The sequence below is a fragment of the Cynoglossus semilaevis genome, chromosome 9 (assembly GCF_000523025.1).
Source record: "Cynoglossus semilaevis isolate Cse_v1.0 chromosome 9, Cse_v1.0, whole genome shotgun sequence".
In the NCBI taxonomy this organism is placed as follows: Eukaryota; Metazoa; Chordata; class Actinopteri; order Pleuronectiformes; family Cynoglossidae; genus Cynoglossus; species Cynoglossus semilaevis.
Genome location: NC_024315.1, coordinates 7,860,715 through 7,885,181, shown reverse-complemented (window position 1 = coordinate 7,885,181; position 24,467 = coordinate 7,860,715). Strand labels below are relative to the sequence as shown.

General features: G+C 40.1%; 3 protein-coding genes and 1 non-coding gene across 8 annotated transcripts in view; 2 read left to right on the top strand and 2 right to left on the bottom strand.

Moving 5' to 3' along the window:
* Positions 1 to 111: 111 nt before the first annotated feature.
* trnap-agg (transfer RNA proline (anticodon AGG)) lies at positions 112 to 183 on the bottom strand. Its single transcript has one exon. It is a non-coding gene; the product is annotated as a tRNA-Pro (tRNA).
* Positions 184 to 1,033: 850 nt separating this feature from the next.
* On the top strand, positions 1,034 to 10,168 carry fam114a1 (family with sequence similarity 114 member A1). Of its 2 annotated transcripts, none has more exons than XM_008316955.3 (13): positions 1,034 to 1,213; positions 2,268 to 2,609; positions 2,710 to 2,794; positions 2,881 to 3,104; positions 3,502 to 3,636; positions 3,776 to 3,928; positions 4,263 to 4,425; positions 6,038 to 6,123; positions 6,897 to 7,094; positions 7,293 to 7,432; positions 7,599 to 7,674; positions 8,136 to 8,189; positions 9,195 to 10,168. In XM_008316955.3, exons 1-13 carry the CDS (start codon positions 1,091 to 1,093, stop codon positions 9,318 to 9,320), a joined length of 1,905 nt encoding a protein of 634 aa, XP_008315177.1. In that variant the 5' UTR covers positions 1,034 to 1,090; the 3' UTR covers positions 9,321 to 10,168. The 2 variants fall into 2 exon arrangements, with proteins under 2 accessions (XP_008315177.1, XP_024914053.1); XM_025058285.1 differs by having other exon boundaries at positions 4,263 to 4,464.
* Positions 10,169 to 10,602: 434 nt separating this feature from the next.
* On the bottom strand, positions 10,603 to 16,725 carry LOC103383704 (uncharacterized). 2 transcript variants are annotated; one of them, XM_008316951.3, is made up of 9 exons: positions 16,488 to 16,725; positions 14,381 to 14,677; positions 12,652 to 12,954; positions 11,930 to 12,040; positions 11,794 to 11,844; positions 11,404 to 11,442; positions 11,274 to 11,306; positions 11,140 to 11,181; positions 10,603 to 10,719 (listed from the first exon to the last, which is right to left on the bottom strand). In XM_008316951.3, exons 1-9 carry the CDS (start codon positions 16,573 to 16,575, stop codon positions 10,628 to 10,630), a joined length of 1,056 nt encoding a protein of 351 aa, XP_008315173.1. In that variant the 5' UTR covers positions 16,576 to 16,725; the 3' UTR covers positions 10,603 to 10,627. The 2 variants fall into 2 exon arrangements, with proteins under 2 accessions (XP_008315173.1, XP_008315174.1); XM_008316952.3 differs by lacking the exon at positions 16,488 to 16,725 and adding an exon at positions 15,712 to 15,895.
* klhl5 (kelch-like family member 5) overlaps positions 14,708 to 24,467 on the top strand; it is a 37,866-nt gene continuing 28,106 nt past the window's right edge. The window contains exons 1-2 of one of the 3 annotated variants that reach the window (XM_017035373.2): positions 14,708 to 15,287; positions 23,261 to 23,327. The gene's annotated coding sequence lies outside the window, so the exon portion shown is untranslated. Of the gene's footprint in view, positions 15,288 to 16,046; positions 16,164 to 16,781; positions 16,833 to 23,260; positions 23,328 to 24,467 lie in introns of those variants that run through there. The other 2 variants (XM_025058283.1, XM_025058282.1) reach the window with 2 other exon arrangements.

The window sequence follows — 24,467 nt, the reverse complement described above, 5'->3', positions numbered from 1 at the left end:
CAATAAGCTGTAGGCTTTAAAAGGTGGAGTTTAACATTACACCGTTTGTATATCGACCTGTTTAATTGGTACTCCGTCAAATACATGTATTTCCGGCTACCAAGAAAATTTGGGCTCGTCCGGGATTTGAACCCGGGACCTCTCGCACCCTAAGCGAGAATCATACCCCTAGACCAACGAGCCGCTGTGACGTTGTAGGAGCAAATACACGATGATATCTTTGGTATGTGAAAAGTTTTGTCATTATTGTAACATATGGAGGGTTTTTTTCAGACGTATATCGATTGTGAATTAGTTTATGTCCTATTTTTCCACAACAATATTGGTTATTTAGATAAATGTCTGTGAAGATACGTGAGACCATCAGGGTTATATAGGAGATGTTCTAAGATCAGAAAATGCAGCAATCTTATCAGAATTCCCCTTTTTTTTCTTACGAATGTGTGTTTACATCGAGTATTTTAATGTCATGAAGAGAACTTCCTTGTTTGGATTTCTTTCTGTCACATAAACCATGGTAACAGTGGAGAGCAGTTGCAGTTACATTCCTCGGAGATAAAAAGTAACATTGATTTTTTTTTTTCTGTGGACTTCGGTTGAGAGGTTGAGAGAATGACAGACGGCAGCTCCCAGTCAGGAAACAAACACTGATATTGTCCACTTGAACAGTTGCGCATTTTGTTGGAGTCCTTTGTTTCCCAGTGTTGGCAGCGGTGTTTTCAGTGAGAGTCACTGTTTCATGTCTCAGGCTGATTCTTGTCATTGTTACTATACATACAGATGTATTTTTTATTTGCATTAATTGCATATGGAATTTTACCTCGTATATTTTATATTTATTCCTATCTGTAAGAACTATTGGTCGGATATTATGGGGGTTAAGTTCCCACTATTACAACATGAAGTGGCCCACACATTAAGACATCCACCAGAATCAGACTGTGATTTTGTAATTATGTAATTATGGACAGTGAAAATGTTTTTTAAGGCACTCAAATTAAATAGTAATCAAGTTTCTGTTCGGTGAGTGAGGGGACCCTGGGGGGTCGTACTCTCTAGACTGGAGCCTCCAAACTTATTTAGAACGCCCATGTCTGTGCACAGCCGTGGTCTGACAGGGAACCATCTTGCGAGCTGTGACTCTTTGGGTCCAGTCATCGCGGCCTGCCGACGTGGCGGGGCGGAAGAGGAGCCGCTGTCTAACATCAAACTGGTGAGCTGCACCGTCACTTTCACGTTCAATAAAAATAAACACACGTAACACCGGCGTTCAGCTTTTTACCTGCTAAACTTTGTCTGTGTCAAGTGAAAAGTAGTTTCAGAGAGAAGTTATGTTTTAATTCAGGTGCAGCAGCGTTGACACAGTGTTTGTAACTGGTTTAAGTGACACCAAACCTGTCAATAATAACGCCGCTGTGACGGCGCCTGAAACAAAAGAAGTCATTCTTTACAGTAACGTTGTTGTACTTGTTGTTGTGGTAGTGTCTTCAGACTGTTGAAGTATCAGGCGGTGACAGAACTGTTCCTCCAGTATAACTTTAACGAATTGAGGAATATAACATCGTTGACAGTCAGTAAACTGCGTTCCATTCTGTCCTTATATTTATTGACCGGGATGATTGTTTTGGCAGCCGAACCAAAGCAACCGTTTTTTTTTTTCAGTATTAATATATCAAACTGTCATCTAGGGTTTCTTATTTTTTGTCTGTTCTTAGAAAAGTGTTCCCGTGTTTTGTAGTCTCTAATATTGTTGCTGTTGCTGCAGAAGAAAACAGTAAAACTCAGTGATTCACAACGTGACAGAACTCAAGGCAATGTAAACTGTAAACGACCACTAGATGGCGACATAATCATAATCAGATTCCACTTCTCGTGGCTGCTGCCTAGATAAGCAGCTCTTTCCCCTATATATATATAATATTTTTTTGTGTGCGTCCTTTAATTTGTTTCATTTATTTACTTGCTTAACCATTAAAGAGGACATGGACAAGGCAGCAGCAAAATGGTTGCCTGAATTGCCGCTCATAGAAAGACTTTAAGGTTTTCACCAAGTCTGAGTCACAGTGGATACATTTAAACATAGCTTAGGTCCAGTCCCTACTCTTTTCAAGTCAGACTCCAAGTCACTGAAGGAAATTTTGACTATCCTCATGTTCAAGTCTCCCAGTGTCATGACTCTGAGTCAGCAGTGTGGGGGCAAGTCACTTGTCTTGGACTGAGAACTGCACTGAACACTGAGATATGTTCTTGAACCTCTTCTCCCACAGATCATCATGTCTCAGGCTGCTGACTCATCCACGGAGCCGTCTGCACATGCAGACTCCACCAAATCAATAGGCCAGCCCCCCCACACTGACCCTGACCCCCGTCGGGAAACGTCATCAGAACTTTCACCAGCCTCCGACACTCCACAGTCTCCTGACAGTCACAGCCTGCTGCAGTCAACTGAGGACAAAAGCACAGAGGGTGACACTGTTACCACCAAGGCTCAGGCCTCGGACGTTCTGACAGACCAGGAGAGCGATGCACCCACTGAGGGTCATGTGATCGAATGTGATCAACCTGTGAGTCTGGAGAATGAGTCAGAGGCTGCAGAGGAAGATCTGGAGGTTGGTGTTTGCTTTTTTCTTTGTTTTTTAATGATGAAAAGTATTTTTTAAGAGATTGTTTTTGCTAAATGTGTTTGTGTTTATCTTTATGTGTGCTCAGGGATCACATAAGGAAATAGATAAAGGCTGGGGAGGCTGGAGTTCCTGGGGAAAATCTCTCCTGAGCAGTGCCACATCTTCAGTGGGTACGTCTACACCCACGTGACTCTGGCAGTTAAAACAAGTTCACGTTTTTGTTCTTGTGTCAATATATATGCGTGTGTACGTGCAGGTCAGAGTCTGACCTCAGTTAAGGTGAAGGCAGGAGAGGCTCTGCGTCTTCACAAAACTTCAGTGGGAGAGGAGGCACAGGAAGAAGAGGAGGAACAAGAAGGAGAGATGAAGAGACAGGAGGGAGAAGAAGACTCGTCTGACCCCGTGGAATCAAACAGTCAAAGCGCTGCAGCCCAGAGCAGAGGAGTGTTTTCAACTATAACACATGCTGTACAGAACACAGTGAGTATTGGTACTTGCATACAAATACACACTCCAGAACTGATTATAAAGTTTCAGTCTCAAACTGGGAATTAAACAGTGTTACCAATAATCTATCAAAATCAGGTTTGAAACAGTCAACAAAATTATTAGGTTCCATAAAAATTGTCACAAAAACAACAACATATTTGTGTTATAGAATGTAGTGCACTGACTCTGTGTCAGTGCTTGACTTAGCCGTGTCTTAAAAAAACATGGACTCAGAATGTAGTGCACTGACTCTGTGTCAGCCGTGTCTTAAAAAAACATGGACTGTTCCTTTTAATTAATTGCTACAAATTAATTAACATCTGTGAAGGAAAGGCAACAGTTCAGTAACTCATCTAAAAATAATCATCATTTTCTTTGTGTGTCGAAGGGCAAGTCAGTCATCAGTGGAGGTCTGGACGCCTTGGAGTTCATTGGAAAGAAGACAATGACCGTCCTGGCTGAGAGCGACCCAGGTTTTAAAAAGACCAAGACTTTGATGCAGAAAACAGCTTCACTCAGTCAGGTACACACACACACACACACACACACATAGGACTCAAAACCTCCTTGATATAAAACATTGTTAATGTACTACCACACAGACTGTACTGTACATCAGGTCTGACATGGTGCATTATGGGAGTTTTCCTGTGATTTTACAGATGTTGAAGGAGGCCAAGGAGAAGGAGCGTGCACGTCTGAGCAACCAGCCCATCAGTGCACCCACAGCCCACTATGGTATTCTCTTTGACGACTACCAGGGCTTGTCTCACCTCGAGGCCCTGGAAATTCTGTCCAATGAGAGTGAAGTTAAGGTGAGGCACGTGTGTGTGTGTGTGTGTGAAGCAGACACCATCATAGTGCAACAGATTTACTATATAGATTTAATATTGTGTCTCATTAGTTAGTTGAAAGTACTACAAACTAACATTTTTTGGCTCCTGGTCCAGTTCTGGGGACTAACCTGGTGGTTCTCAAAGTGTGGGGCGGGCATCATTGGTTGGGGCATGGAGAGATGATTGGAGGGAGACGAAAAACAGAAGGAAGGTTCAAGTGATGATGTCACAACTTGTTAACCACTGGATTAACCACTGGATTAACCACTTGCAGAAACACAGTTGACGTCCAATTTTATGTTCTTCCTTCTAGGTCCAAGCCTTCCTGTCTTCACTGACGGAGGAGGAGCAGGAGGAGGTGAAGAGAGACCTGATTTCAATCAAAGACATTTTCATCAAGCAAGAAGAAGAGGAGGAGAAGGAAGAAGAAGAAGAAGGAGAAGGAGGAAAAGTCAGGGAACAAACACAGGATAACGGTGATCTAAATTCACAATTACACTGTTCTACCCCCCTCTGTGAGTGACCCTGACCTGCTGGAGGTAGAGGTGGCCCCTGAACACTGACCCAGGATCAGGGATACCTGTGCACAAGGGTCACACATGGTCCAACACTGGATTAGAGCTGACTTTTACTCTGGTTAAACAACGTGTTTGTCCTCTGAGAACTGCAGCAGGGCTTCAACCTGGCCTCGTGTTTAATCTATATCTGTGAGCAGAGAAATCATAAAAGTTACACTAATCAGGAGACAGAGAGAGAATCCTACTCCATTTTTTATTATTTATGAACCACAATAATTAGTTCTCTCACACAGAGGAGCAAAAACACATAAAATTTTAAGGAGCTGAAATTTAATTAGTCCAAACACTTTCATTATACGCTCAACTCACTCAAAGCAACGAGTCAGTTATTAATTGGTAATCACTTGATTAATTGATCACATCTAAGTTTATTGCAGCCACATATTACTTTACCTTTTTATTTTAACTGGTCGTTCACCAAAGTGAAACTTCACCATAAGAACATGTTTGTCTTTGAACTAACTTTAAACTCATGCAATGACATCAGCATCCTGTCACTTTTTATTATACAAACCATATGTAAAATGGGACTATGTGACGATGGCCAGTCAACAGACATGTCTGTGTTCAGGGTCTGATCCAGTGCTAGTGTTCAGGGGCCGACCACCGAGAACTACAGGAATAATCTCAGGATTAAATCTGCATGTGTTCAGTGCATATGAACCTCCTGCTGTAATCTAGGAATCAACACCAATTCAGCATGCAGTCGAAATTCAGAGGTTCAGACCGTATATAAAAAATTGACGTGTCCTTCTAGTGACAAGGTATTGTTGCAAAGTGATAAGTTCCTGAATAGACTTCAAGTTCTTCCCTGGTTTCAGTAACTATAAATAGAAATCTGTGCGATGGACAGGCAGCTTGGTTCTTTTTTCTATTTTATGAAGTCAGTAACAGGTTTAGGTTCTGGGGAGTAAAAATCGTCTCTAAAAATTCCACCATATTTCTGGATTATACCATAGCCAGTTTTAGCTGCTGCGTCCAAAAATGCATTTCAAAAAGGAAAAGAAATTATGTTTAAGTTGCATTTACTTTTCACAGAAATCCAAGCACAAAGATTTAATCTGGAAACAACACAGGCCAAATTAACTTATAACAAAGTAACAAGATACGGTATTAAATCTTATTACGCTAACATTTTCCATTTGTGTCACTTGTAAACAATTCCACCAACACTGGAGGAAGATGAAGCTCCTCCTCCTCCTCTGCTAGCCTATGGTCAGACTCACCGTCAGCATCAGTTTTTTGTTTAGTCCTTGTTTACTGTTTTCGCAGCAGTTTAGCTTTTTATAGATTTTTATTTTTGGACCTAAAACTAGGGAACAGGTCGAAGAAATCCTCATGTCCTACATGTACTGTACGTGGAGTCACTACCAGTCAGGACTTCAGAGGCTGCACAAGGACATGTTCATTTATTATATATGGTCCATGTCTTCAACACATTCATGCTAAAAAATGCACTGTCAGACTTCTGAAGGGGCTAAATATATTCCATGTCTGTGTGTGTGTCCAGCTGCTGATGGAGAGGAGTTCTTGAGTGTTCTTACTGAGCTGCTGTTTGAGCTCCATGTTGCTGCAACACCAGACAAACTTAATAAGGTACTTACACACACCAACACAAACATATTCACATACATACTGTATATCAGGTTGCCCTAGTGTAGTGGCAAAGGTGTTTGATTCTGTTCTTGAAACATCCGTTGGAGCAGGGGTCGCCAACCTTTTTGAAACTCAGAGCTACTTCAAGGGTACTAATTTATACGAAGAGATACTTGATTGACAAAGACTTCCTGAACAAAGTAATAATAAATAAAAAAGAAAACTAATGCTGTGTCAACTTCTGGGACATACAATAGCAGCCATTTGAATATCACTGCAAGTGTAAGTGATTCAGAAAGAACAGTAACAGCACCATTTTACAGCCTGTTGTTGACTAGTTTTATTTTTTTAAAACATACCCCACAGGCACCTTAGGTAGGCCATGGGGGCTAACAGGTGCCCCCAGGCACCACGTTGGTGACCCCTGAATTAGAGTGCGTTAAATTTCACCTGCCTTGCACGTCTGCCTTACACACAGAAGGGCTTGGGTTTGAGCCCCAGCAGTACAGCACATATAATGGCGCCTCCTGTGGCAGCATGTGTTTGCAACAAACACATGCTGCTCACACTGTGACTCACACTGTGAATTTCCTCATTGTGGGATGCATAAATATTTAGCTAGAATATAACAAAGCTCTCTGATGAAGGAGCTTCATTAACATATAGTGGCACGTACTCTACTGTACTCTATATGCACAGCCCTGTCATATTGTATATCAGGGAGTGGACCTCCTGCCACCCAGAGCTGATGTCTGATTATTCCACTTCTCCAGGCTCGGATGAGAGCCCATGATTGGGTGAGCAAGGTGGAACAACCTGTCACTGTGAAGACAGATGGAGTGAAAACACACGAGCAGCTGGAAGGACAGGCCATGTCTGTGAAGACTGAAGAGGAGGAGGAGGGGAGGGAGAAGGATGGGGAGCCAGAGGAGGGGATGAAGGAAGACAAGAATGACTGCAGATCCGTAGAGGTGAGGACACATGAGATTTAGAGTCGTTCTCTGAAACATGTATGTTTCTCCATTAGAAAAATGTTCACGTAAGACATATTTGTCCTGTATATTCTGGATGTTTTATTACATGATGTTCTTACCGCTGCTGCCACAGACTGATTACAGTATGGGTGAATGCATGTGTGTGTGTGTGTCTGTGTATTATCCACTCCCCAGGCTGTCTACCTGTCCTCAGTCGGCAGTCTGGCAGAAGTGACAGCTCGCAGCATCGAGCAGCTCCACAAGGTGGCAGAGCTGATTCTCCATGGCCAGGAATTAGAGAAACCAGCCAGAGACCAGGCTCACATTCTCACCAGGTGTGTTTGTGTGTGTATGTGTGTTTGTACACCAGGTAAAGCTATATTTATGGGCCCTTTTATAACACTGTCACAATGTTGTGAGGACACTACTGTGACAGGGGCCCGTGTGTGCGTGTTTGAGGAACGCCACACTGTCTTATTCATGTCCACATTTTTATTTCAGGCTGACCTGCGCCCTGCGGAGGGGAGTGGAATGTTGTTTGGCCAAGAAGTTTTCTGATACGCTGCTAATTGTTGGGGTAGGTGTCGGTGAAAGTGTTGGGTTTTTTTTTCATGAAACATAAGTTATAATAAGAACAGTATAAGCACATATTTTGCTGATAATTTTCAAGACTGTATTTATTTGATGAATCCTCTTATAAAGGAAAAAAGTTTGAAAAGATTTGATTTTAATCAATGCCTTCATAATATCAAATGCCAAACGATTTACCCGGACTTACACTTGGGGTCGCTGTTGTGCCGTTTTATTTTAGAACCAGAATTAAATATAAAAAAGCCTCTTAATTTGGGCAGGGTTCTGTTTCTCTAGTATATCTGCATTTTCAGCCGAACAACAGTGTGATTATTTTGGAAGTAAAAAATAAAAATTTAACACTGTGAAACATTAGTCGTGCTAATGCTGATGCGGCCTCATAAATGTTTGTACTTCCATTTTGTATGATGTGAAATATTTACTTTGCTGCTGATTCCTGTTTCCCAGGCTCAGAGGAAAGCAGAGGAGTTGAATCCACTGGTGGACCGTGTCCTCCTGGAGGTGAGAAACACAAATATGATATATGATACTCTACAAACACCTATTATAAGCTGTTAATGAAACATAGGCATGATATTTTAAGTGAAATTTCTAAAAGTTACGTTTTCAGAAAGTTCTACCTATAGTTAATAAGTTAAGAACATGTGGTTCATTCTCCTCTGGTCAGCAACACAGACTGAGACCCCACTGACCTCCCTAGATTCTACTGTCTAGTAACAGCTAAGATATTAATACATATACTACACCAGGGTTTCTCTGACTCCTAGCACGACCAAATCTGTCCCTGCACTAGAAGTCAATAATGATTTAGGTCTTTACTGCAGTACGCTGGTTGAGCAGGGGAAAAACAAGATGAAAAATACCTGAACACACTAGTGATTAATTTGAAAGTTATTTGGCAATAAGAAATCATCATCACAGTTACAAACTGTATGAGGTGAAATACTGCATCTGCATATTTTCTAGTTCTAGCTTTAAGAAAATATATGCAGAAACATTTTTACTTTACAACCCAAAACTAATATCAATACCCATGTCTGACCACCAGGGGAGTGACAATATGTTTTATTGGTTAATTAAATGTTAATTAAATAATCAACAAATTCAATTTTATTTGAGCGTCCAGCCCCTGAGGTGTCTGTCCAGAAAAATTCTGGTCCTGGGACAAATACAGTTGGTGACCCCTGTGTGTGATCCTGTGACGGACTGGTGAACTGCCCAGGGTTTACCCCACCCTGGGCAGGTGGCTGCTGAGGTTGGCCTCAGTTTGCCCCATAACCCTGAACAATCCCTATCACTTACAATAGACATGTGTATGGATAGGAGTACAAGCAGGGGGCAGTATTGATAAAACACCACCATACAGTTCTAGTGGTTCGTGAACATGACTGAAGGACTCACTATCATATGATTTTGTGCCTTTTGTTTCCCTAAATAAATAAATTCTTCCATGACGTTATGATCAGATGCAGAGACAATGACAGTGACTGTGTACTGTCTCCACAGGGCTCCAACAGTAACAACTACATCCACAATGCCTTTCAGCTGCTCCTACCTGTCCTCCAGATTTCCCACATCCACAGCCAACACTGCCAAAGCAGCACAGAAGCAGCAGAGCAGACGCAGCAATAACACACACGCATACACACACACACACCTACTGGCCGATCACCTGCTTGTCCTAATGTATGTGTTAATGTACAGTGAGGTGTAGAGGATTAGACTGCCCCAGGTGAAGTCCTAGTGTATGTATGTATGTGCTGCAACATCAGAGGCAGAATATATTTATATTTGCAGAATATAATCCTGGAGGTAAATATTAAATTGACAGGAGCATGTGGAGTCACGTACAGTACCGTGATGTATGGAAGTCCATTCACATTCACACACGTGTGTTTTCTGTTCCTCTATGAATGTTATTTACACTCTGCTTTGTTGTTGATATTTTTTGCTTTGAGGAACCAAAAGAAGTTCAAAGCAGTGATTGATTATGACTGAAAGAAAAACAAATCTCTATATAGAACTGAACCAGATGTCATAATGACTCTATAATGTACAGAGATCTCTATAAAACAGTAGTGAGGTTTGTTTACCTTCTGTAAGTTCTTTAAAAATAGATGTAGGTATAGAGTGTTAGTAATTACACACTACAGTTTCTACTTTATTATTGTTTCATTCACTGAAGCAGCCAACCGTAAACTGTCCTTCCCCCAGACTGACACTAAAATATTTCATATATCTTGTTTTTTTCCCAATTTAGTTAATTTCCCTCCCTTTTTTGTGTAATGATTTTTTCTTAGTTTTTTGTCGCTGTGCTGCTACATTGAAAATATATAGAAAATAAAGGCAGAAACCCTGATAGAATCTTAGATGAAAAAGACGGAGGCTTCACAAATATTTTCTCCCTCTGGAATATATTTTACCCTTGATTCTTAAAGGTCTTAATTTCCAAAATACATTAAATATGTTTCCCTCTCAGATTTCCCTCTTTTATTTGACCACCTGTGGCGTTGAAGCAGCAATCACCAGGTGCCTACAGCTCATCTGTTTCTTTTTAATCTTGGGTGTCAAACTGACGTTTAGCTCCCAGACTGCAGATAATTGAACCTCAGTGTGATATCACGCTGCTTTTCTCTTCTTTGCGTCTGCCTTTACTCATTCGGAGACACATGGGGAGGAAATGTTGGCTGGTATTATGCAAAGAAAGCATTACTCAGTTCTGTCATAATGTTTTTACTCAGTTCAGCTTCTGCCCTAGAACCTGAATGGTTTTTAATGAGAGCTGCAGAATGTTCTAGAGCCAAGTCGTTAATTTAACTATGGAGCGTTTACTAATGTACTAAAAGTGCCCTTTAATAAAATGCCCAAAGACTGTTTGATGAGATATTAAAAATAAATAATTTTCCACCACGTCTCAGGTGTTCTATTATTAGTTTTATTTAACAGTTGGTGTAGCCCTCGTACTTTTTTCGATTTCCTTCTGCTTCCTTGACAAAACGGGTGGATGTTTGTCCCCGGAGATGGAGTTGTGCTAAAACAAAACAAAGGCATGTGATGAGCAGACTGCAAATTGTCCAAGACACAACAGCTACATTACAGATATACTGTAGGGCTGTTGTAATAACACTGTCAAATAAGGGCAATAAACAAGGACTTTTTCATACAGCACCAAACCTAGTATAATACTATTATTGTCATTATAATAATAGTATTATATATATACAGTATATACGTGTGTGTGTATGTATGTACTGTATATTATATATTTATACATATACGTATTAAACATAATATATATATATAGTTTATCCAAAATCATTGTTAATTTTTGGTTAAGAGGTTTGAGTTAAGAGCTCGGTCGGTTTCTTCTGTGTCTTATTTCACCCGTAGAGAACTAAAAGTGTGCTTGTGTCAGCGTCTACAGTATCCTTTTCAAAGACATTCTATTTACCACCATGGCTGAGTTCTTCATCCAGCTGAGTCTGTATGTTTTCTGAAAAATGAACATGAACACATTAACAGGGACTCACAATGGCATTACCTGGTGTCGTTTGTCTCACTGAAGTTTTACGTGTAAACACCTACCTTGGGAATAAGCCTCTTCTATAGGTGACAGTTCTAGGGGGTTGAAAGGGATTAAGATTAAAACAGTAAATCCATTAAATGGTTTCATAGTAAAGACCACAGAGTTTGTTGTGTGTATTTAGGCTCTTACCTGACTTACGTCTGTAGCTGTTCACCTTAGGAGGTGAGCCTGTAAGGGACAAAAAGGTGATTCAGTTTTACATCATATACTGTGCAACTGAACAACCAAATTTTAACCAGACGTATTAAGAAAAAGTCTAATTTATTATCGTTACTGTGTTGATCAGTATTACTTGTCAAAAACAGGTCAGATTGCTGTGTTAGTTCAACACAGCATTGGTATTCAGTACTCTCTGAAATATGTCTTTATACTGCATGTAGAAAATACCTACAACCTGGAGACTCGTAAACTGCTGCAGCAGAAAATAAAATTTGAGTTCAAGGACCGAGGGAGGAAAGTGAGAAACTATGGGATTTTATAGGAAATGATAAAATAGGAAATAAGGGGAAATGAATTTACCGTTAAACTGCTGACCCTTGGAGCTGTGAACAGTGTGAACAGCAGGTTTTCCTGATGCACAAAATGTACATTTGAGGATGAGTTGTGGTACAGAAACACCTCAGAGAACGTGTACTTGTATGTTTTTCATTCTTACTGTTGACGCCTCGCGACAGGAAGATTTGTTGAAGTACAGTAGAGACTACAGTCAGGAGTATCACACACAGAAGAGCCAGCCACAGCACCAGGAGAATACACTGCCATTCATCTGGAACATAAACAGGAACGGAAATCTGGATTTAGTTTGCATTTAAATATTATTTAATGACACTAAAAACAACAAATGTCACGTTAAAATAAAAAGATCATAATTTGAAATATTGAACATAGAAGATTAAAGTGGTGAAAAAGCAATAGACTAAAACCAATAAAAAAAGCAATGTCGCTCTGTTTAGAGAAACAGTCTAGGAGAAAGTTTTGTGAAAATTGTTGCAGAAAGATAAAAATAAGATGGGCTTCAGAATTTCATTATCTCCTAGTGCCAAATATAAGTTACAGTTGTAGCACTGTCAGGGGAGCCAACAAGAGAGAAAACAAAACCTAAAGTCAATTCAGCTGTAGACAGAGATGTACTGCACGTTGGGGGAAAGTGCGACAGATCATACACAGAGATGAAGAAACAGAGCTGACACTGAACTGGGCAAGAATTGGGAAATAACTGTTCAAGCGAAAAACATGATTCTATTGTGAACTGACAGAGAGCAGCAGTTTAAACAAAATTGAATCACACTTTCCTGAGTGAGAACTGAGTGGTCAGTTCCCCTCTGTTGGAATCAGACTGATTCTGCACTGACCACATGGGGAACAAAAGACACCAACCTCTCTCTTGGCGTTTCCATGGCAGCTTTTCCTCTGCTGTTGTGGTGAAAAGGGTTTGATTGGTGAGCCAGAGAAGACAGCGGCCCTGACTGGCTGACTCTGAGGTAGGTGGGACGGGGGCACAGCAGTAAAATACCTTCGGTCTTTCATCAGTCTCTCCTCCATCCTCCTCATCTGCCTCTGGCTGCTCAGCTGAATAAAGGACCAAATTGCCATAATGACTGTCGCCTTGAAAGGTGAGATTCAGAGTCTGTGCTTCATCCAGCTGAAGCTCCACTGACACCTGCAGGTGTACAGCTGTGCCTGGATGCAGGGGACACAGGTGATGTAAGGTAAAAATAATCATGTAGACGGAAACATTACACTTGTTTTTATTATACCCACAAGGAAAATGGAAATCAGGAAGTTAGTGAGGAGGAAGTGAGGTCAACCTTGAGGAGGATGTGGAGGTGTGGATGTGTTCAGGGGAGAGTGCAGTGGACGTTTTAATCAGGTTGTTTATAACAATTCTGGAGAATGAGGGGATGCCTAACGAATGCAGAAAGTGTGTACTGGTACCGATTTTCAAGAACAAGGGTGGGTTGCAGAGCTGTGGTAACTATAGAGGCCTAAAGTTGATCAGCCATGCAGTGAAGGTCTGGGAGAGAGTTGTAGAAGCGAGGCTGAGACAAGAGGTTAAGATCAGTGAACAGCAGTTTGGTTTTATGCCCAGGAAAAGAACCACTGGTGCAATTTCTGCTCTGGGAGTGTAAGTAGAAAAGTTCAGAAGAAGTCACAGTAGTGGACTTAGAGAAAGCATATGATAGGGTACTTAGGGAGGAACGGTGGTACTGTGTACAACAGTCAGGAGTGGCAGAGAAGTATGTGAGGGTCGTGCTGGACACGTACAGTGTAAAGAGAACGGTGCAATGTATGGAGACGGGTGTAACAGAAGAATATGTGGAAAGGTGAAAGGTCAGGTTCATAAGACAGTAGTGATGATGTATGTATATTGCGACTGTGGAGTATGTGAAAGGTGAAGATGCTGATTTCAATGTGTTTTAGTTATATTTTACTGGTGTATGATGACCCTACAATATATATTTGTGCGAAGTTTATATTTGACATAGACAAAGTATTTAGTCATTCATCATAGTCAGTCACTCAGTGTGTTAGACATCGTATGAACAGCTTTCTGTCGTGTAAACAGTCTTGCTGCTCACATTGCTCTTAATTTGTTGCACAAGAAAATATTGCAGTAACCATGTTACAGGAAGAGGTGGGGTATGGTGTAGGTCTCATGCTTGTCTGATAATGCTAAAGTTAGAGCATTAGAAGACCATTTGAAAGAGCTTTTTTTTAAAAATGTATCAAATCATTTGGCGGTGAAACCTCAGAACACAATTTTTACATATTTATGAAAACCTTTACATGTAAATGTGCTGTATCCGGTTGCCAGTTTTATATGAATTCACCTGATATATGTGTTGCTTCTAGTCCTACAGGAAAATACATTAACCAGTAACTCTTCACATGCAGTACACACACCTAGTATTTTGTCGGCACCTCACATGTATAAATATTTATGCTCTATCAGACTTAGTCAGACCTAGAAGCTGAGTGAAGACCCGATGATTGATTCTCCCAAGATCAATGGATGGCTTTTTGATTAATCACCTGACCTTTAACGTCTGCATAGCATCATGTTCTTGACTTTACCAGTGCTTGAACGGCTTTGAATGATTCTTACCTGAAGATAATGTGTTGTTGTGTATTTCAGTCATGTCTACATCCGTTTGACATATGAACACGTTCTTTGCTAATCCACCTCTGTCTGCTGTGTAGTTTGATAGAGAATAATCTGTGTTGTTTAGATTCCATTGTTCACAGCACCTTTCCAGCATATTCAGCTCTGAAATCTGAGAACAGTCACACACATCTTTTTCTTTCACTTCTCCAAGTCCTGCATCCCTGTTCCCACCAGTATTCTGCTGGATTTGATGCTCACAGTGTTGGCAGGGCAGACAGTGGAAGTTGGTTTTCAAAACTGCAAAAACAAAGAAAGCAGTGGGTATGAAGTCAAAGTTAATGAATCTAAAACTGAAATTAAAATGGAAAACATTTGAGTGGATTGAGAGTGATCGATGGGGAGAGAAAGAGAGCAAAAAGAATATAAGACTAAGAACTCTCTCCAAAATGCTTCCAACAAAAAACAATACAAATACAGTGAAAGAGAAGGAATTTAAAACCAATGTACAGTATACATTTAAACACAGGAAACTGGTTAATTCTGCCTGGAAGACATCAAATGACCCAATAAAATTGTTGAACCAATATTTTTCCATTTTATTCACAATGACGGTTAATCTTTTATTTTTGGAGACCAGTCACCGCATAAATTACAGTGGCGTTGTTCCCCGGTGGCCCGCCCCCGCCCCGTAATCTAATCCCAATGGTCATAACTCGCGGTAATGTCAACAGTTGTAAAGCTCCTACCGACGCTGCATGTCTTAACGGAAGCAAAACTGAGACATTTGTTAACATGACGCGTTAAATCTTTTATTTTGGAAAAAGAAGGGAAGTGGCTCCGCGGCTCGTTAATAAACTTGTGAAACACTAGCCATGGACTATTTTGCCAAATGATGCACCGAATTAAGGTAAGCACAAAACACTACATGTTCTTTAAGACCGTCAAAGCAGTGTTTTGCCAACGTCTGTTCCATTTGGGCCTAATTTGGTTCCATTTCTTTGGGAAACTGTTCTTAAACAACACTGCAGGTGTGTTTTACTTTAGTCCAGTTAGCTCTCCATCAGGATAAACGTAAACATCTCTACCTTGTTTTCGGTAACGTTAGCATGTAGCTTAAACTGATTGCTACACAGAGCGATGCTGTGTTCAATGTACTGAGCTGGAAACACTGACTTCTGACCAACTATATACAGAAAACATCCCAGTCTTCTGTGTGTTGCCACTTGTTGAGAGTACACGTAGCAAATTTAATAAAAAGAAAATCAAAATGAAAATTAATTAAATGTTGTTTCCCCCTGTGTACACCCACGAAAACAAATCTCTGGACCCACCTCTGATATGAGATAGGAACATATAGCATGTAGGCCAGGTAGATACAGTTGGAGTAACTGTAACAGTAACACTCATTTTCACACTGAACTTTTTTTACATTGTCTACAAATTTGAAAGATATCACACATTATAGTCAAAAACGTTCCTAAACAGCTCTCAGTTGTGGCTCATCCTTGAGACAAACAACAAGAAAATGTCAACAGTTTAAGTATTGAAGTACTGTGAATCTGAGTCAACACTGCTCTTTTTTTTACGAAGTTTCAAAGCTGTAGACATCCTTTGATTTACTTCCAACAATTGGTCCTTTCAATGAGAATCACTTGGTCTTGTCCCTCATCAGAGGTCACCTCAAGTGCAGTGGAATTCCAGTGTTTAAGCCCAATGCCTTTCATGAGGCAACAGGACCCAAGATTAGGACTAGATAGGATATAAAGCTGTGTTATGTCTACTGGTAAGCAGGATTCTGTTCTTATCTAGTGCTAACCCAAATACTTACAAAAAGGGAAAAAGAAGCTAAAATTAAAAGGCAAACGGCAACATTCACACTCAACATAACACAACACCATACAACACGTGTCTAATGAGCCATTAAAATGGAATAAAAGGAATTAAGTTTCTATAATTCCTCAGGGTTTTTTAAAGCTAAGTCCCCAATTACTCTACCTCTGACGGTTTTCCTCCAAGAAAGAAAAGGTCAAATTCATAGACTGTGAAACATGCACACAAAACATAAAGAGCTGTTGCCCCTTGACCTGAGGTCTCTCTGATGACCCACCTCTGTGCATGAAGAAGAATTCCGGCAGGCAGATGATGAAAGCCAGGACCACGAGGATGAAGAGTTTAGTTAGTGCTGCTCTTGTCATAGTAACGCCACAGAACCGTATCACTGAAGCCCAGCATGACTTTGTGTCTCTGCCTTAACAAATGCATGCATTCACACTCAGTCACTCTTTCTGACGATCCTTAAGTCTTGGAGAATTCTGTTTGTGTCTTGAAAAGTGAGGCGTAAGCACGAGGTGGATTCACACTATTGACTGCATCACTTCCTATTGCACTTCCTGTTGTATTTCTGAGAAAGAGTGAGAAGGAGTCTCAAAAACAACAAGAGTGTGACAAACGGGTGTGAGTACAAATGTTTTCTGTTTGTTGTAGATCTTAGCGTGTGAGCAATAAACCCCACTAAATTCACAGTAGCTGTTAATTGTGAAACAAACATGGAGGATCATGTGTTTCATTTGTGGGAAGTGAGATACAGCTGTGTCTTTGTGAAAAGCAGAAATAAGCAGACAGATATAGATTTTACAGCTAGAGGGTGACGTTTGTACCGTATATGACACACTGTTCCCACTGTTTTAATCACTGGTGTTTGAAAATGTGTAACAAAGTGGTATGACCCTATTGTTGTCATAATTAATCAAGAATAATCATGACTATTCAAGGTAAATTATTTTTGTAGAGTTGGTGAATTACAGCCATCACTGTGCATATCGACTTTGGCTCGTAGGACATGTTGGCGAAGTCATTGTCCTAAACAATAACAATAAGTCTACCGTCTTTTCACAATCCATTTGACAGCTTGTTAGTCTAATTATAGTATTTAACAACATGTGGCCAGTGAGGCAGGTCTGACTTTGGCACCACCACAGACACATTTGAGGCAAGGAGGTAGCATTTTAATATCGAGGTTGAGTTTATCTTTGACGTTTTATTCTTACATGTGAGCTGATGATGAAGAAACCTCTCTTTCCATTTGAGAAGAAGATGATGTTTTTCTCCTGTGTGCCCAATGACTTTATCTCAGTTGGGGTTTGGTGTAGCTTAGAGTTTGTGGTTGAGTTCCTGAGAGACACACACCGTCGCACTCCGGGGTTTAAGAGTTCCTCCTCAGACACACAAACACAAAGATGAGCACAGCCTTCAGGTGCTGTCTTATCTCCACTCCACAGAGACCTGGCTCCCTCAGCTTTCAGCTGGCATCATACCTTGTACGGGAAATCAAACCAGCCAGAGCTTGAAAAAGAATAAATACAAAATAATTTTTAGGGCAAGTCAATAATAAATAACACAATTTTTCCTTTCTAGAATCATCATTTATCACAGTACCTGTGTATATACTAGGCTAAGAAAACAAGTTGGATAGTAATGGTTACTGTATATTTGGTCCAAACAGTAGAAGTTGTTTTAAGTTGTGGTTGTTGTCAACATAGTTGTATGAATGTAATCCAGCTATAGCATTTGAAGATACAACTTTAGTTGTCATAGTAGAGTTCTTTGTGTTCTAATTTTTTTATTTTTTGTTGTAGTAGTAATGCTAGTAACCGTAATAGTAGTCATAGTCATAGTATTTCTTCTAATATAGTAGTTGTTATAGTCACCACAGTAGTGAATAAAGTCCTAATCACATTTCTGAACTATGAGAGCAATAATGCTTAAAAAATAGAAATAAATGTTCCACATATTTAAACTTTCTCAATTTGTCTCAGTGTATGGGGGTGGGGTGGGGGGGTGATGTGCACGTCAGTCTTCTTGGCAGGATCAGGCTGTCTGCCCTTCAAGAGCAAAACAAATTGATGAGCAAAGCCCAGATTGATATTAAATTCTCTGTGCACACTGACACCCCTGATCCCTAATCAAACACTGACAGAAAGTCCACATCAACCTTGACTAACACTTTAATCTTACTCAGGAGTTTCATCAAGTGGATCCTTTACAATGGGAGGAGATATTGACTGTGAAGTGTAGAGATTTACAGTACCGAGAATGCCAACATCACTGATGCCATATATTGAGGAGAACCAACCAGGAGTCAGTCTGCTGGGTTAAGAATATAGACTGTAATTAAAACGTTATAGTTTCTATACATACTCTAAGCCTGTTACGCAGCAGTGTTCAGTCATTCACAACCACACACACAAATACATTTGTGCTTCTTTATAACTCCCAGCTGTCAAAGGGAAAACCTACACACACGCAGGAAGAACATGTGAACATATAAACTCTCACTATATTTGCATTATCCATAAACCACTCCAGTCAGAAAAGTGTGTTTGGTCTTAGAAGCTGTTTTTAGTTAGGCAGGATGTCAAATTTCTAAATTACATTATCAAGTGCAGCAGACTATCAGATAAGAAGCCAGGTTGGAGGCAGCAACATTAGAAACTTTGCTCTGGAGAAGTTAACTGTCGTGTCCAGATCAATTATGTGCTGTCATTACCTGTGTGCCTCAGGGGACCAGTAGTAGAGCAGTAAATGTTTAATTTTATTTGAAGCAACTTTCTCCTTTAACACCCTGGCACATTTTCAGACGGGTTTATTCCTTTAATCAATCAAGTAGGAGACTTGTTAAGTTGTAAAGTTTACTGTAGAATAATCACAGGGGATCTGCCACGTTTAACTAACTGTCACATCCATCACTGCTCCAGTTCAGAGCTTCTAATGAAGAGCTCAACAGGGCTGTGCAAAGGCAGTCTGGGTGGGAAAAGTGTGAATATGTGAGTAAGACGGCAAAATAGGAATGTGCTTATCAGCACTTAACTTTTCTTCGGCACTCAGTCATTTGCTCAACATTAGCCGTACATCAGACTCACTGGCACTCACTGGTTCAGTTCTAGTCTGAAATGATCGGATGGATACACTGGAGGCTTCTCTTCAGCTCTGCATGAAGGGCTTCAGAGTTAAGAGATTTAACGTGAAAGCATGATGAGATTAGAGGGGTTTATGGACAAGGCTGGTGAGGTGGGTATTTGAGAGTAGGATGTGCTGTGTGGCTTGAAAACACGTTTGATGCTTGTATTTCAGGCTTCAGAATGTCTATTTGATCCTCCGATCATGACTTTACTGCTGTGTCTGAACTAAATGTGGATCTGCTAAGTGGACTCGATGTGCCGGCACAAACCATCGATACAAGCAGTGATCTGAAATTCTCTTTGTTTTTTCAGTACCTCTCTAGTGTTTGTGAGTCTGCGGTCATTTACATCACAGAGGATTGTTTGCAGCTTTAATGCATTTTTTATTAAGTCTCCAAACATGTAGTATTTATAGAAAAGAGGATGAAAGAAGTATAAGGCAAACTTTAGTTTTAATGTTGGTTCAACACAGTGGGGGGCAGGTGGGGGGGGGGCAGCTGATGCATGTGTTGTGTTGTGTTGTGCAAGTTTTTCTTCTTTCTTTTGACCTACATTTTTGCTCAGACATGAATTACTTATATAATCTATATTTTCCCTTTCCCCTAGAAAAACAAGTGGCACAATATAGGAGACTGTTGTTTTCTGAACTGATATGACTCGTCCATCCTACACACTTATAAAGATTTTATTGTCGTCTTTGAGCTTGTCACAACACAAACACATACTAAGACACAGGTTTCTCCGTGTTTTATAATATTGAGTCAGAATTGACTTTACACAGAATCACTTCCAAGTTCTGTTATCACATTTAGCCGTCTAATGAGGTTGATCTAATGATGATGCACTTTCACCCCGGAGCAGGCGAGATACAGTTTCAATCATAGCACAGAGACAAAGAGTGGTGTAACCCACACTTGTTTTTATTAATGAGTAAAAAGTTAGATTTTTGTATTGTGATAAAATGTGAATTATGTTCACGGCTCGTTTCTAGTGACTTTCTCAAACTGTGAGGTTTTCCTGTCTCTTCCATTCAAAGCATTTGCATTTAGAAGGAGCTCACTGCATCCCTACAGACTGTGTCATGACTCACTCGTCTAATCATAAAAAACATTATAGAAACGGTGGGAGTGAAGTATGAGTAGTGAACATGTTTTTCCATTAAAATGAAGCAGGAGGGTGCAGTGAAGAGATTTAGTGCTGTGTCAGCAAGTGCCGTCTGGCTCTCCAGAGACAGAGTCGCTTTGAAGTTTTACGATTCTTTATAGAGAAATTACGATGTTTCACGAGACATTATCATTATGGGCAAACCTTAAAGGCAATGAAGGTTTCTGGATTCGTCCGCTTCACAGCTTTGTTTACAGCGCTTTACAACAGTGTACTATAATCTTCGACGGTTCTGCATCTGTGCTCTGTCTCTTTGGGTTTCACTCTAACCCCCTTTTTTTCTCTACTCCACCGTGACCTTTTCTGGTGAGGAAATGGCATGTCAATAAAAGCTTTTTAACACAAGCACAAAAATCGATGTTCTCCTTTTGACCCTCTCAAACAAATGTCATCCTCTGTGTGTGTGGGCTTTCTGCAACTCATTTTTGTTAGTTTTGCATATTTTGCAGAGACCTCCAGAAAGCTTGCTGAGGCCACTGAAATTCAGGTTATGTTGATTTGACTTAATAATAACGCTTCACTTTGGATGGTTTATTGTTATCTGCTCACGCCATCAACTTTTATTGTCCTGAGAGAGAAACCAGGCTTGAAGGTAGGGTTGCAATAAAGAATGCACACTAAAAAATGCACCATAAAAACAATAAAGACACAATAAAGAATACACTAACATTAAGGCCCGATAAAACGCAAGATAAACAAAAAACCAAACTTGATCCATCAGTCCAGTGTTCATCGGATCATAATAAGTGATTCATCCACTTTATACAGCGATAAAGTCTGAACATGGCCCCTTTATTTCAAACAAACAGAGGTCGTGGCTGTCCACCTGATGCATTCAGAAATGTCTAACTAATTTCTTTTTTTTTTACCAAATAACCAAATAAATAAAAGTATAAAGGTGAAAATGGAGGAAAGTTTGAATAAAAGTGAATGATGTCTGTATATAGGTCAATTTGTTTTTCTAATTATATTCAGGCACCATGCAGATGCTCACACTAGTAAAGCTATTAAAATTTTATTAACATTTCATCACTGATCTCAAGACTCTCTCTCTTTCTCCCTCCCTCTCTCATTTTCTCTATTATCAGATTATTCCATTAATCCTTTTTTTCTCACCACAAGAGGCCCCCTGTGTTAAAATATAAAGTACTAGGGGCCAGTTACGGCTGATGAGCTGCACTGTCAGCGTGCTATAAATGCACCTCCTCTGATAATTATCCATCCTACCACTGATTAATGTGGAGTCTCTCTAATAAGTCTTTGGCCTGGTTGGCTCTGCTTCTTATTGTTAGCACAACCTCCATCCACTCATTCTTATTCTGAAATTGTTCCTTGCTGCCACATTTCTTTCCTCATTCAGGAACATAATCTGGGCTGTTTGAATGCAAACAGCCCACAATCCAGAGTTTAAGGGTTTTAAATAAATGCGACGTGCAGGGGAATTAAATCAGAGAACTTTTACAAAACTGCCCTTAGGTGTGTTGTCTTGCAGAACCACCTCTCGCTGCTTCTCAGCCTCCGTGAAATAACCCTGTAACTTTAGCACTTCATAGTATACTTTATATAGGTCACACTTGAATAAAGGTACACAGCCCTAATGAGTAAATGCTATCACAGTTCGATATAATACACTGCATATGTTTTAGGGAGCCATAACTAAAGTTTACTGAAACTTTTCTATTTCTATCTAATTTAAATTGTCAATTCTCTTGTCAATTCTATCTATTTAAATTGTCAAACTTTTAAATTAGCCATAACTTTAATTCAACAGTACAGTACAGTGTAGTCTAATACAACTAGGATAGCCCGGTGAAATCTGCGCAGAACTAGACAAGATCACTTAATTGCGATCTTCTATTGCATTCTGATTTGTTTGAATTTGAATTTGAAGTCTGGAGAGATACTTATATACGTGATATTAGTAATTTCCCAGTCTGGTATTAATAAAGTGAATCCATCCATCTACCCATCATCTATCTTATCGTATCCAATACAATATAACATGTTGTAAATACATACATTTTGATTTGTGTCAAAGCAGCGAGGTACTTTTAGTGGGGGAAGCTCAACAGCAAATGTCCTGCAGCATCTGCTCCAACAGCACACTGCTACTAGTGCTGTCAGAAACAGTTAAACCTCAACTATGTCTACACCTAACAAAAAGATAGTCTTAAAAATGTTAGAGTCTCTAAGAAGATTCAATTCTAAAAGGTTTTGAAAAAAATGCCCTTGGACAATTTATTTGTTTACACAGAAGTGATAAATACGTTAAAGAGGTAATGTCATTTTATGCTTTTGATACCAAGCACTAAAAGTGAAGTAGTGCTCTACTGAGCGGCTAGTGCTCTTGCCTTACATCATGAAAATCACCAGTTTAGTTCCTGGTTGCAACTGATGGTCTTTCTGTATAAACATTGTCTTAAATATTAATGTAATACGTTAATTGGACATCATAAATGAACCATAAATGGGAGTGTGAATGGCCTATATGTGTCACTGTGATGGAATGGTTAACTGTCCAAGGTGCATATGACACCCTCACCCAATGGCTGCTGGGATTGTTTTAAAGGCTGCAGATTAGGTTGTAATGATCACATTTTTTTTTTCATTTCCTAAGTCACTTGACCATGACTGCTGGAGTCTTTGAGCAAATGTGCACCGTTTATGAATCCATCCTTTGTGTATGTGTGTGTGTGTGTAACCTAATGCATTTCCAGGCATTGCCATGTCATAACCCAACTCTACATCTCTTCTCCAGGTCAAAGTGACTGCAACGAAATGGAGACGATGAAAGACAAAAGCCTTTCAGGAGGTTAAGCGTGTAGGTAAGGCTTCACTGTTTATATTCTCATCTAACTCTTTTAATTGTTTTAAAATAGCACAAATAAAACACAGAGGCGTGATTTTTCCGGCACTTGCACTGAGCGAGGAATTGATTAGGTGACCGCTGTCTGACTAAATACTTTGAGATTGTGACGAATGAACAATAACTGGTTAGAAAATTAGTTGGACATGTCTTTCAGGAGAAGCCAGCGGTGTATTGCATGATTTTTAAAGAGCGTTACAATTTTCACTGATCACCTTTTGATTCCACTCCATCACACCTCATTCTCTTCCGTTCTCTGCCCCAGCTCTCAGGGACTCTGCTGTCTCATAGGTTTATGGATTAATGGTGGTGAGGGGGTAAGGTGACCTTCCTCTGACTGACCAGTGTGAGAGCTGCGGCTCATCTAAAGAATGAAAATGCTTCTCAGGGCACTATCTTACTACTACCCTATTTCTCACCATGTAGAAGCAGAATGGAGCAGAATATGAGGGGAGCCGGTGGCGATTGTGGTTGAACATTAGTCTAATAGGACAGGAAATGTTGTCGTCAATAGTTTTCATTACAAATGTCTTCAGTGCAAATTGGCCTCTGTCCAGGAGGAGAAAATAATTAATTGGATACACATGAACAGATGCACAGACACACACAGACAGACAGAGTGTGTTTGTAAGCTGTTATTTTTTTATTTCTGTTTTTACTGTAATGGATGCCTCCGTTTTCTTGACTCTTGATGGGAAGGATTTCAAAGCTTTTAGACCAGTTTGTTTCCTAAAATAATTAATCATGATATTGAGGAGCTGTCTGTACTCACGCTGTAGCTCTTTCTTTCTCTCTGTTTGTGACACACTCTCATTTCTATGGAGGCGATGGGCTGTGATTGGCTTTTGGCTGCAGGGCAGAGTAAATTATTAAGGCCTGCTCTTTATTTGGTCGTAAATGGGTTCTCTCTCTCCCTCTTTCTCTGTCTTTCGTTCTCTCCTCCCTTACGTCTTCCACTTCCTCTACCCCTTTGACACTCATTCAGGAAGACAGTGAAGAGGAGAAGAAGGCTCTACATCATGGGGAAAAGCAGGAGGGGAAAATAACACAGACAAATGTGTTTCCTAATGAGGGACTGAAATTGAGAAAAATGTCACCA

What these genes read in the sequence shown, in the direction of transcription:
- LOC103383704 (XM_008316951.3), bottom strand. Translation starts at nt 16,575, where the DNA reads ATGACAAGAGCAGCACTAACTAAACTCTTCATCCTCGTGGTCCTGGCT. An exon ending in ATTCTTCTTCATGCACAGAG is followed by an intron (nt 14,678 to 16,487) that starts GTGGGTCATCAG and finishes TTGTTTTTGCAG; the next exon opens with TTTTGAAAACCAACTTCCAC. An exon ending in TGAAGAACTCAGCCATGGTG is followed by an intron (nt 10,720 to 11,139) that starts GTAAATAGAATG and finishes GTTTTGTTTTAG; the next exon opens with CACAACTCCATCTCCGGGGA.
- fam114a1 (XM_025058285.1), top strand. Translation starts at nt 1,091, where the DNA reads ATGTCTGTGCACAGCCGTGGTCTGACAGGGAACCATCTTGCGAGCTGT. An exon ending in CGCTGTCTAACATCAAACTG is followed by an intron (nt 1,214 to 2,267) that starts GTGAGCTGCACC and finishes CTTCTCCCACAG; the next exon opens with ATCATCATGTCTCAGGCTGC. An exon ending in CAGGCTCACATTCTCACCAG is followed by an intron (nt 7,433 to 7,598) that starts GTGTGTTTGTGT and finishes TTTTTATTTCAG; the next exon opens with GCTGACCTGCGCCCTGCGGA.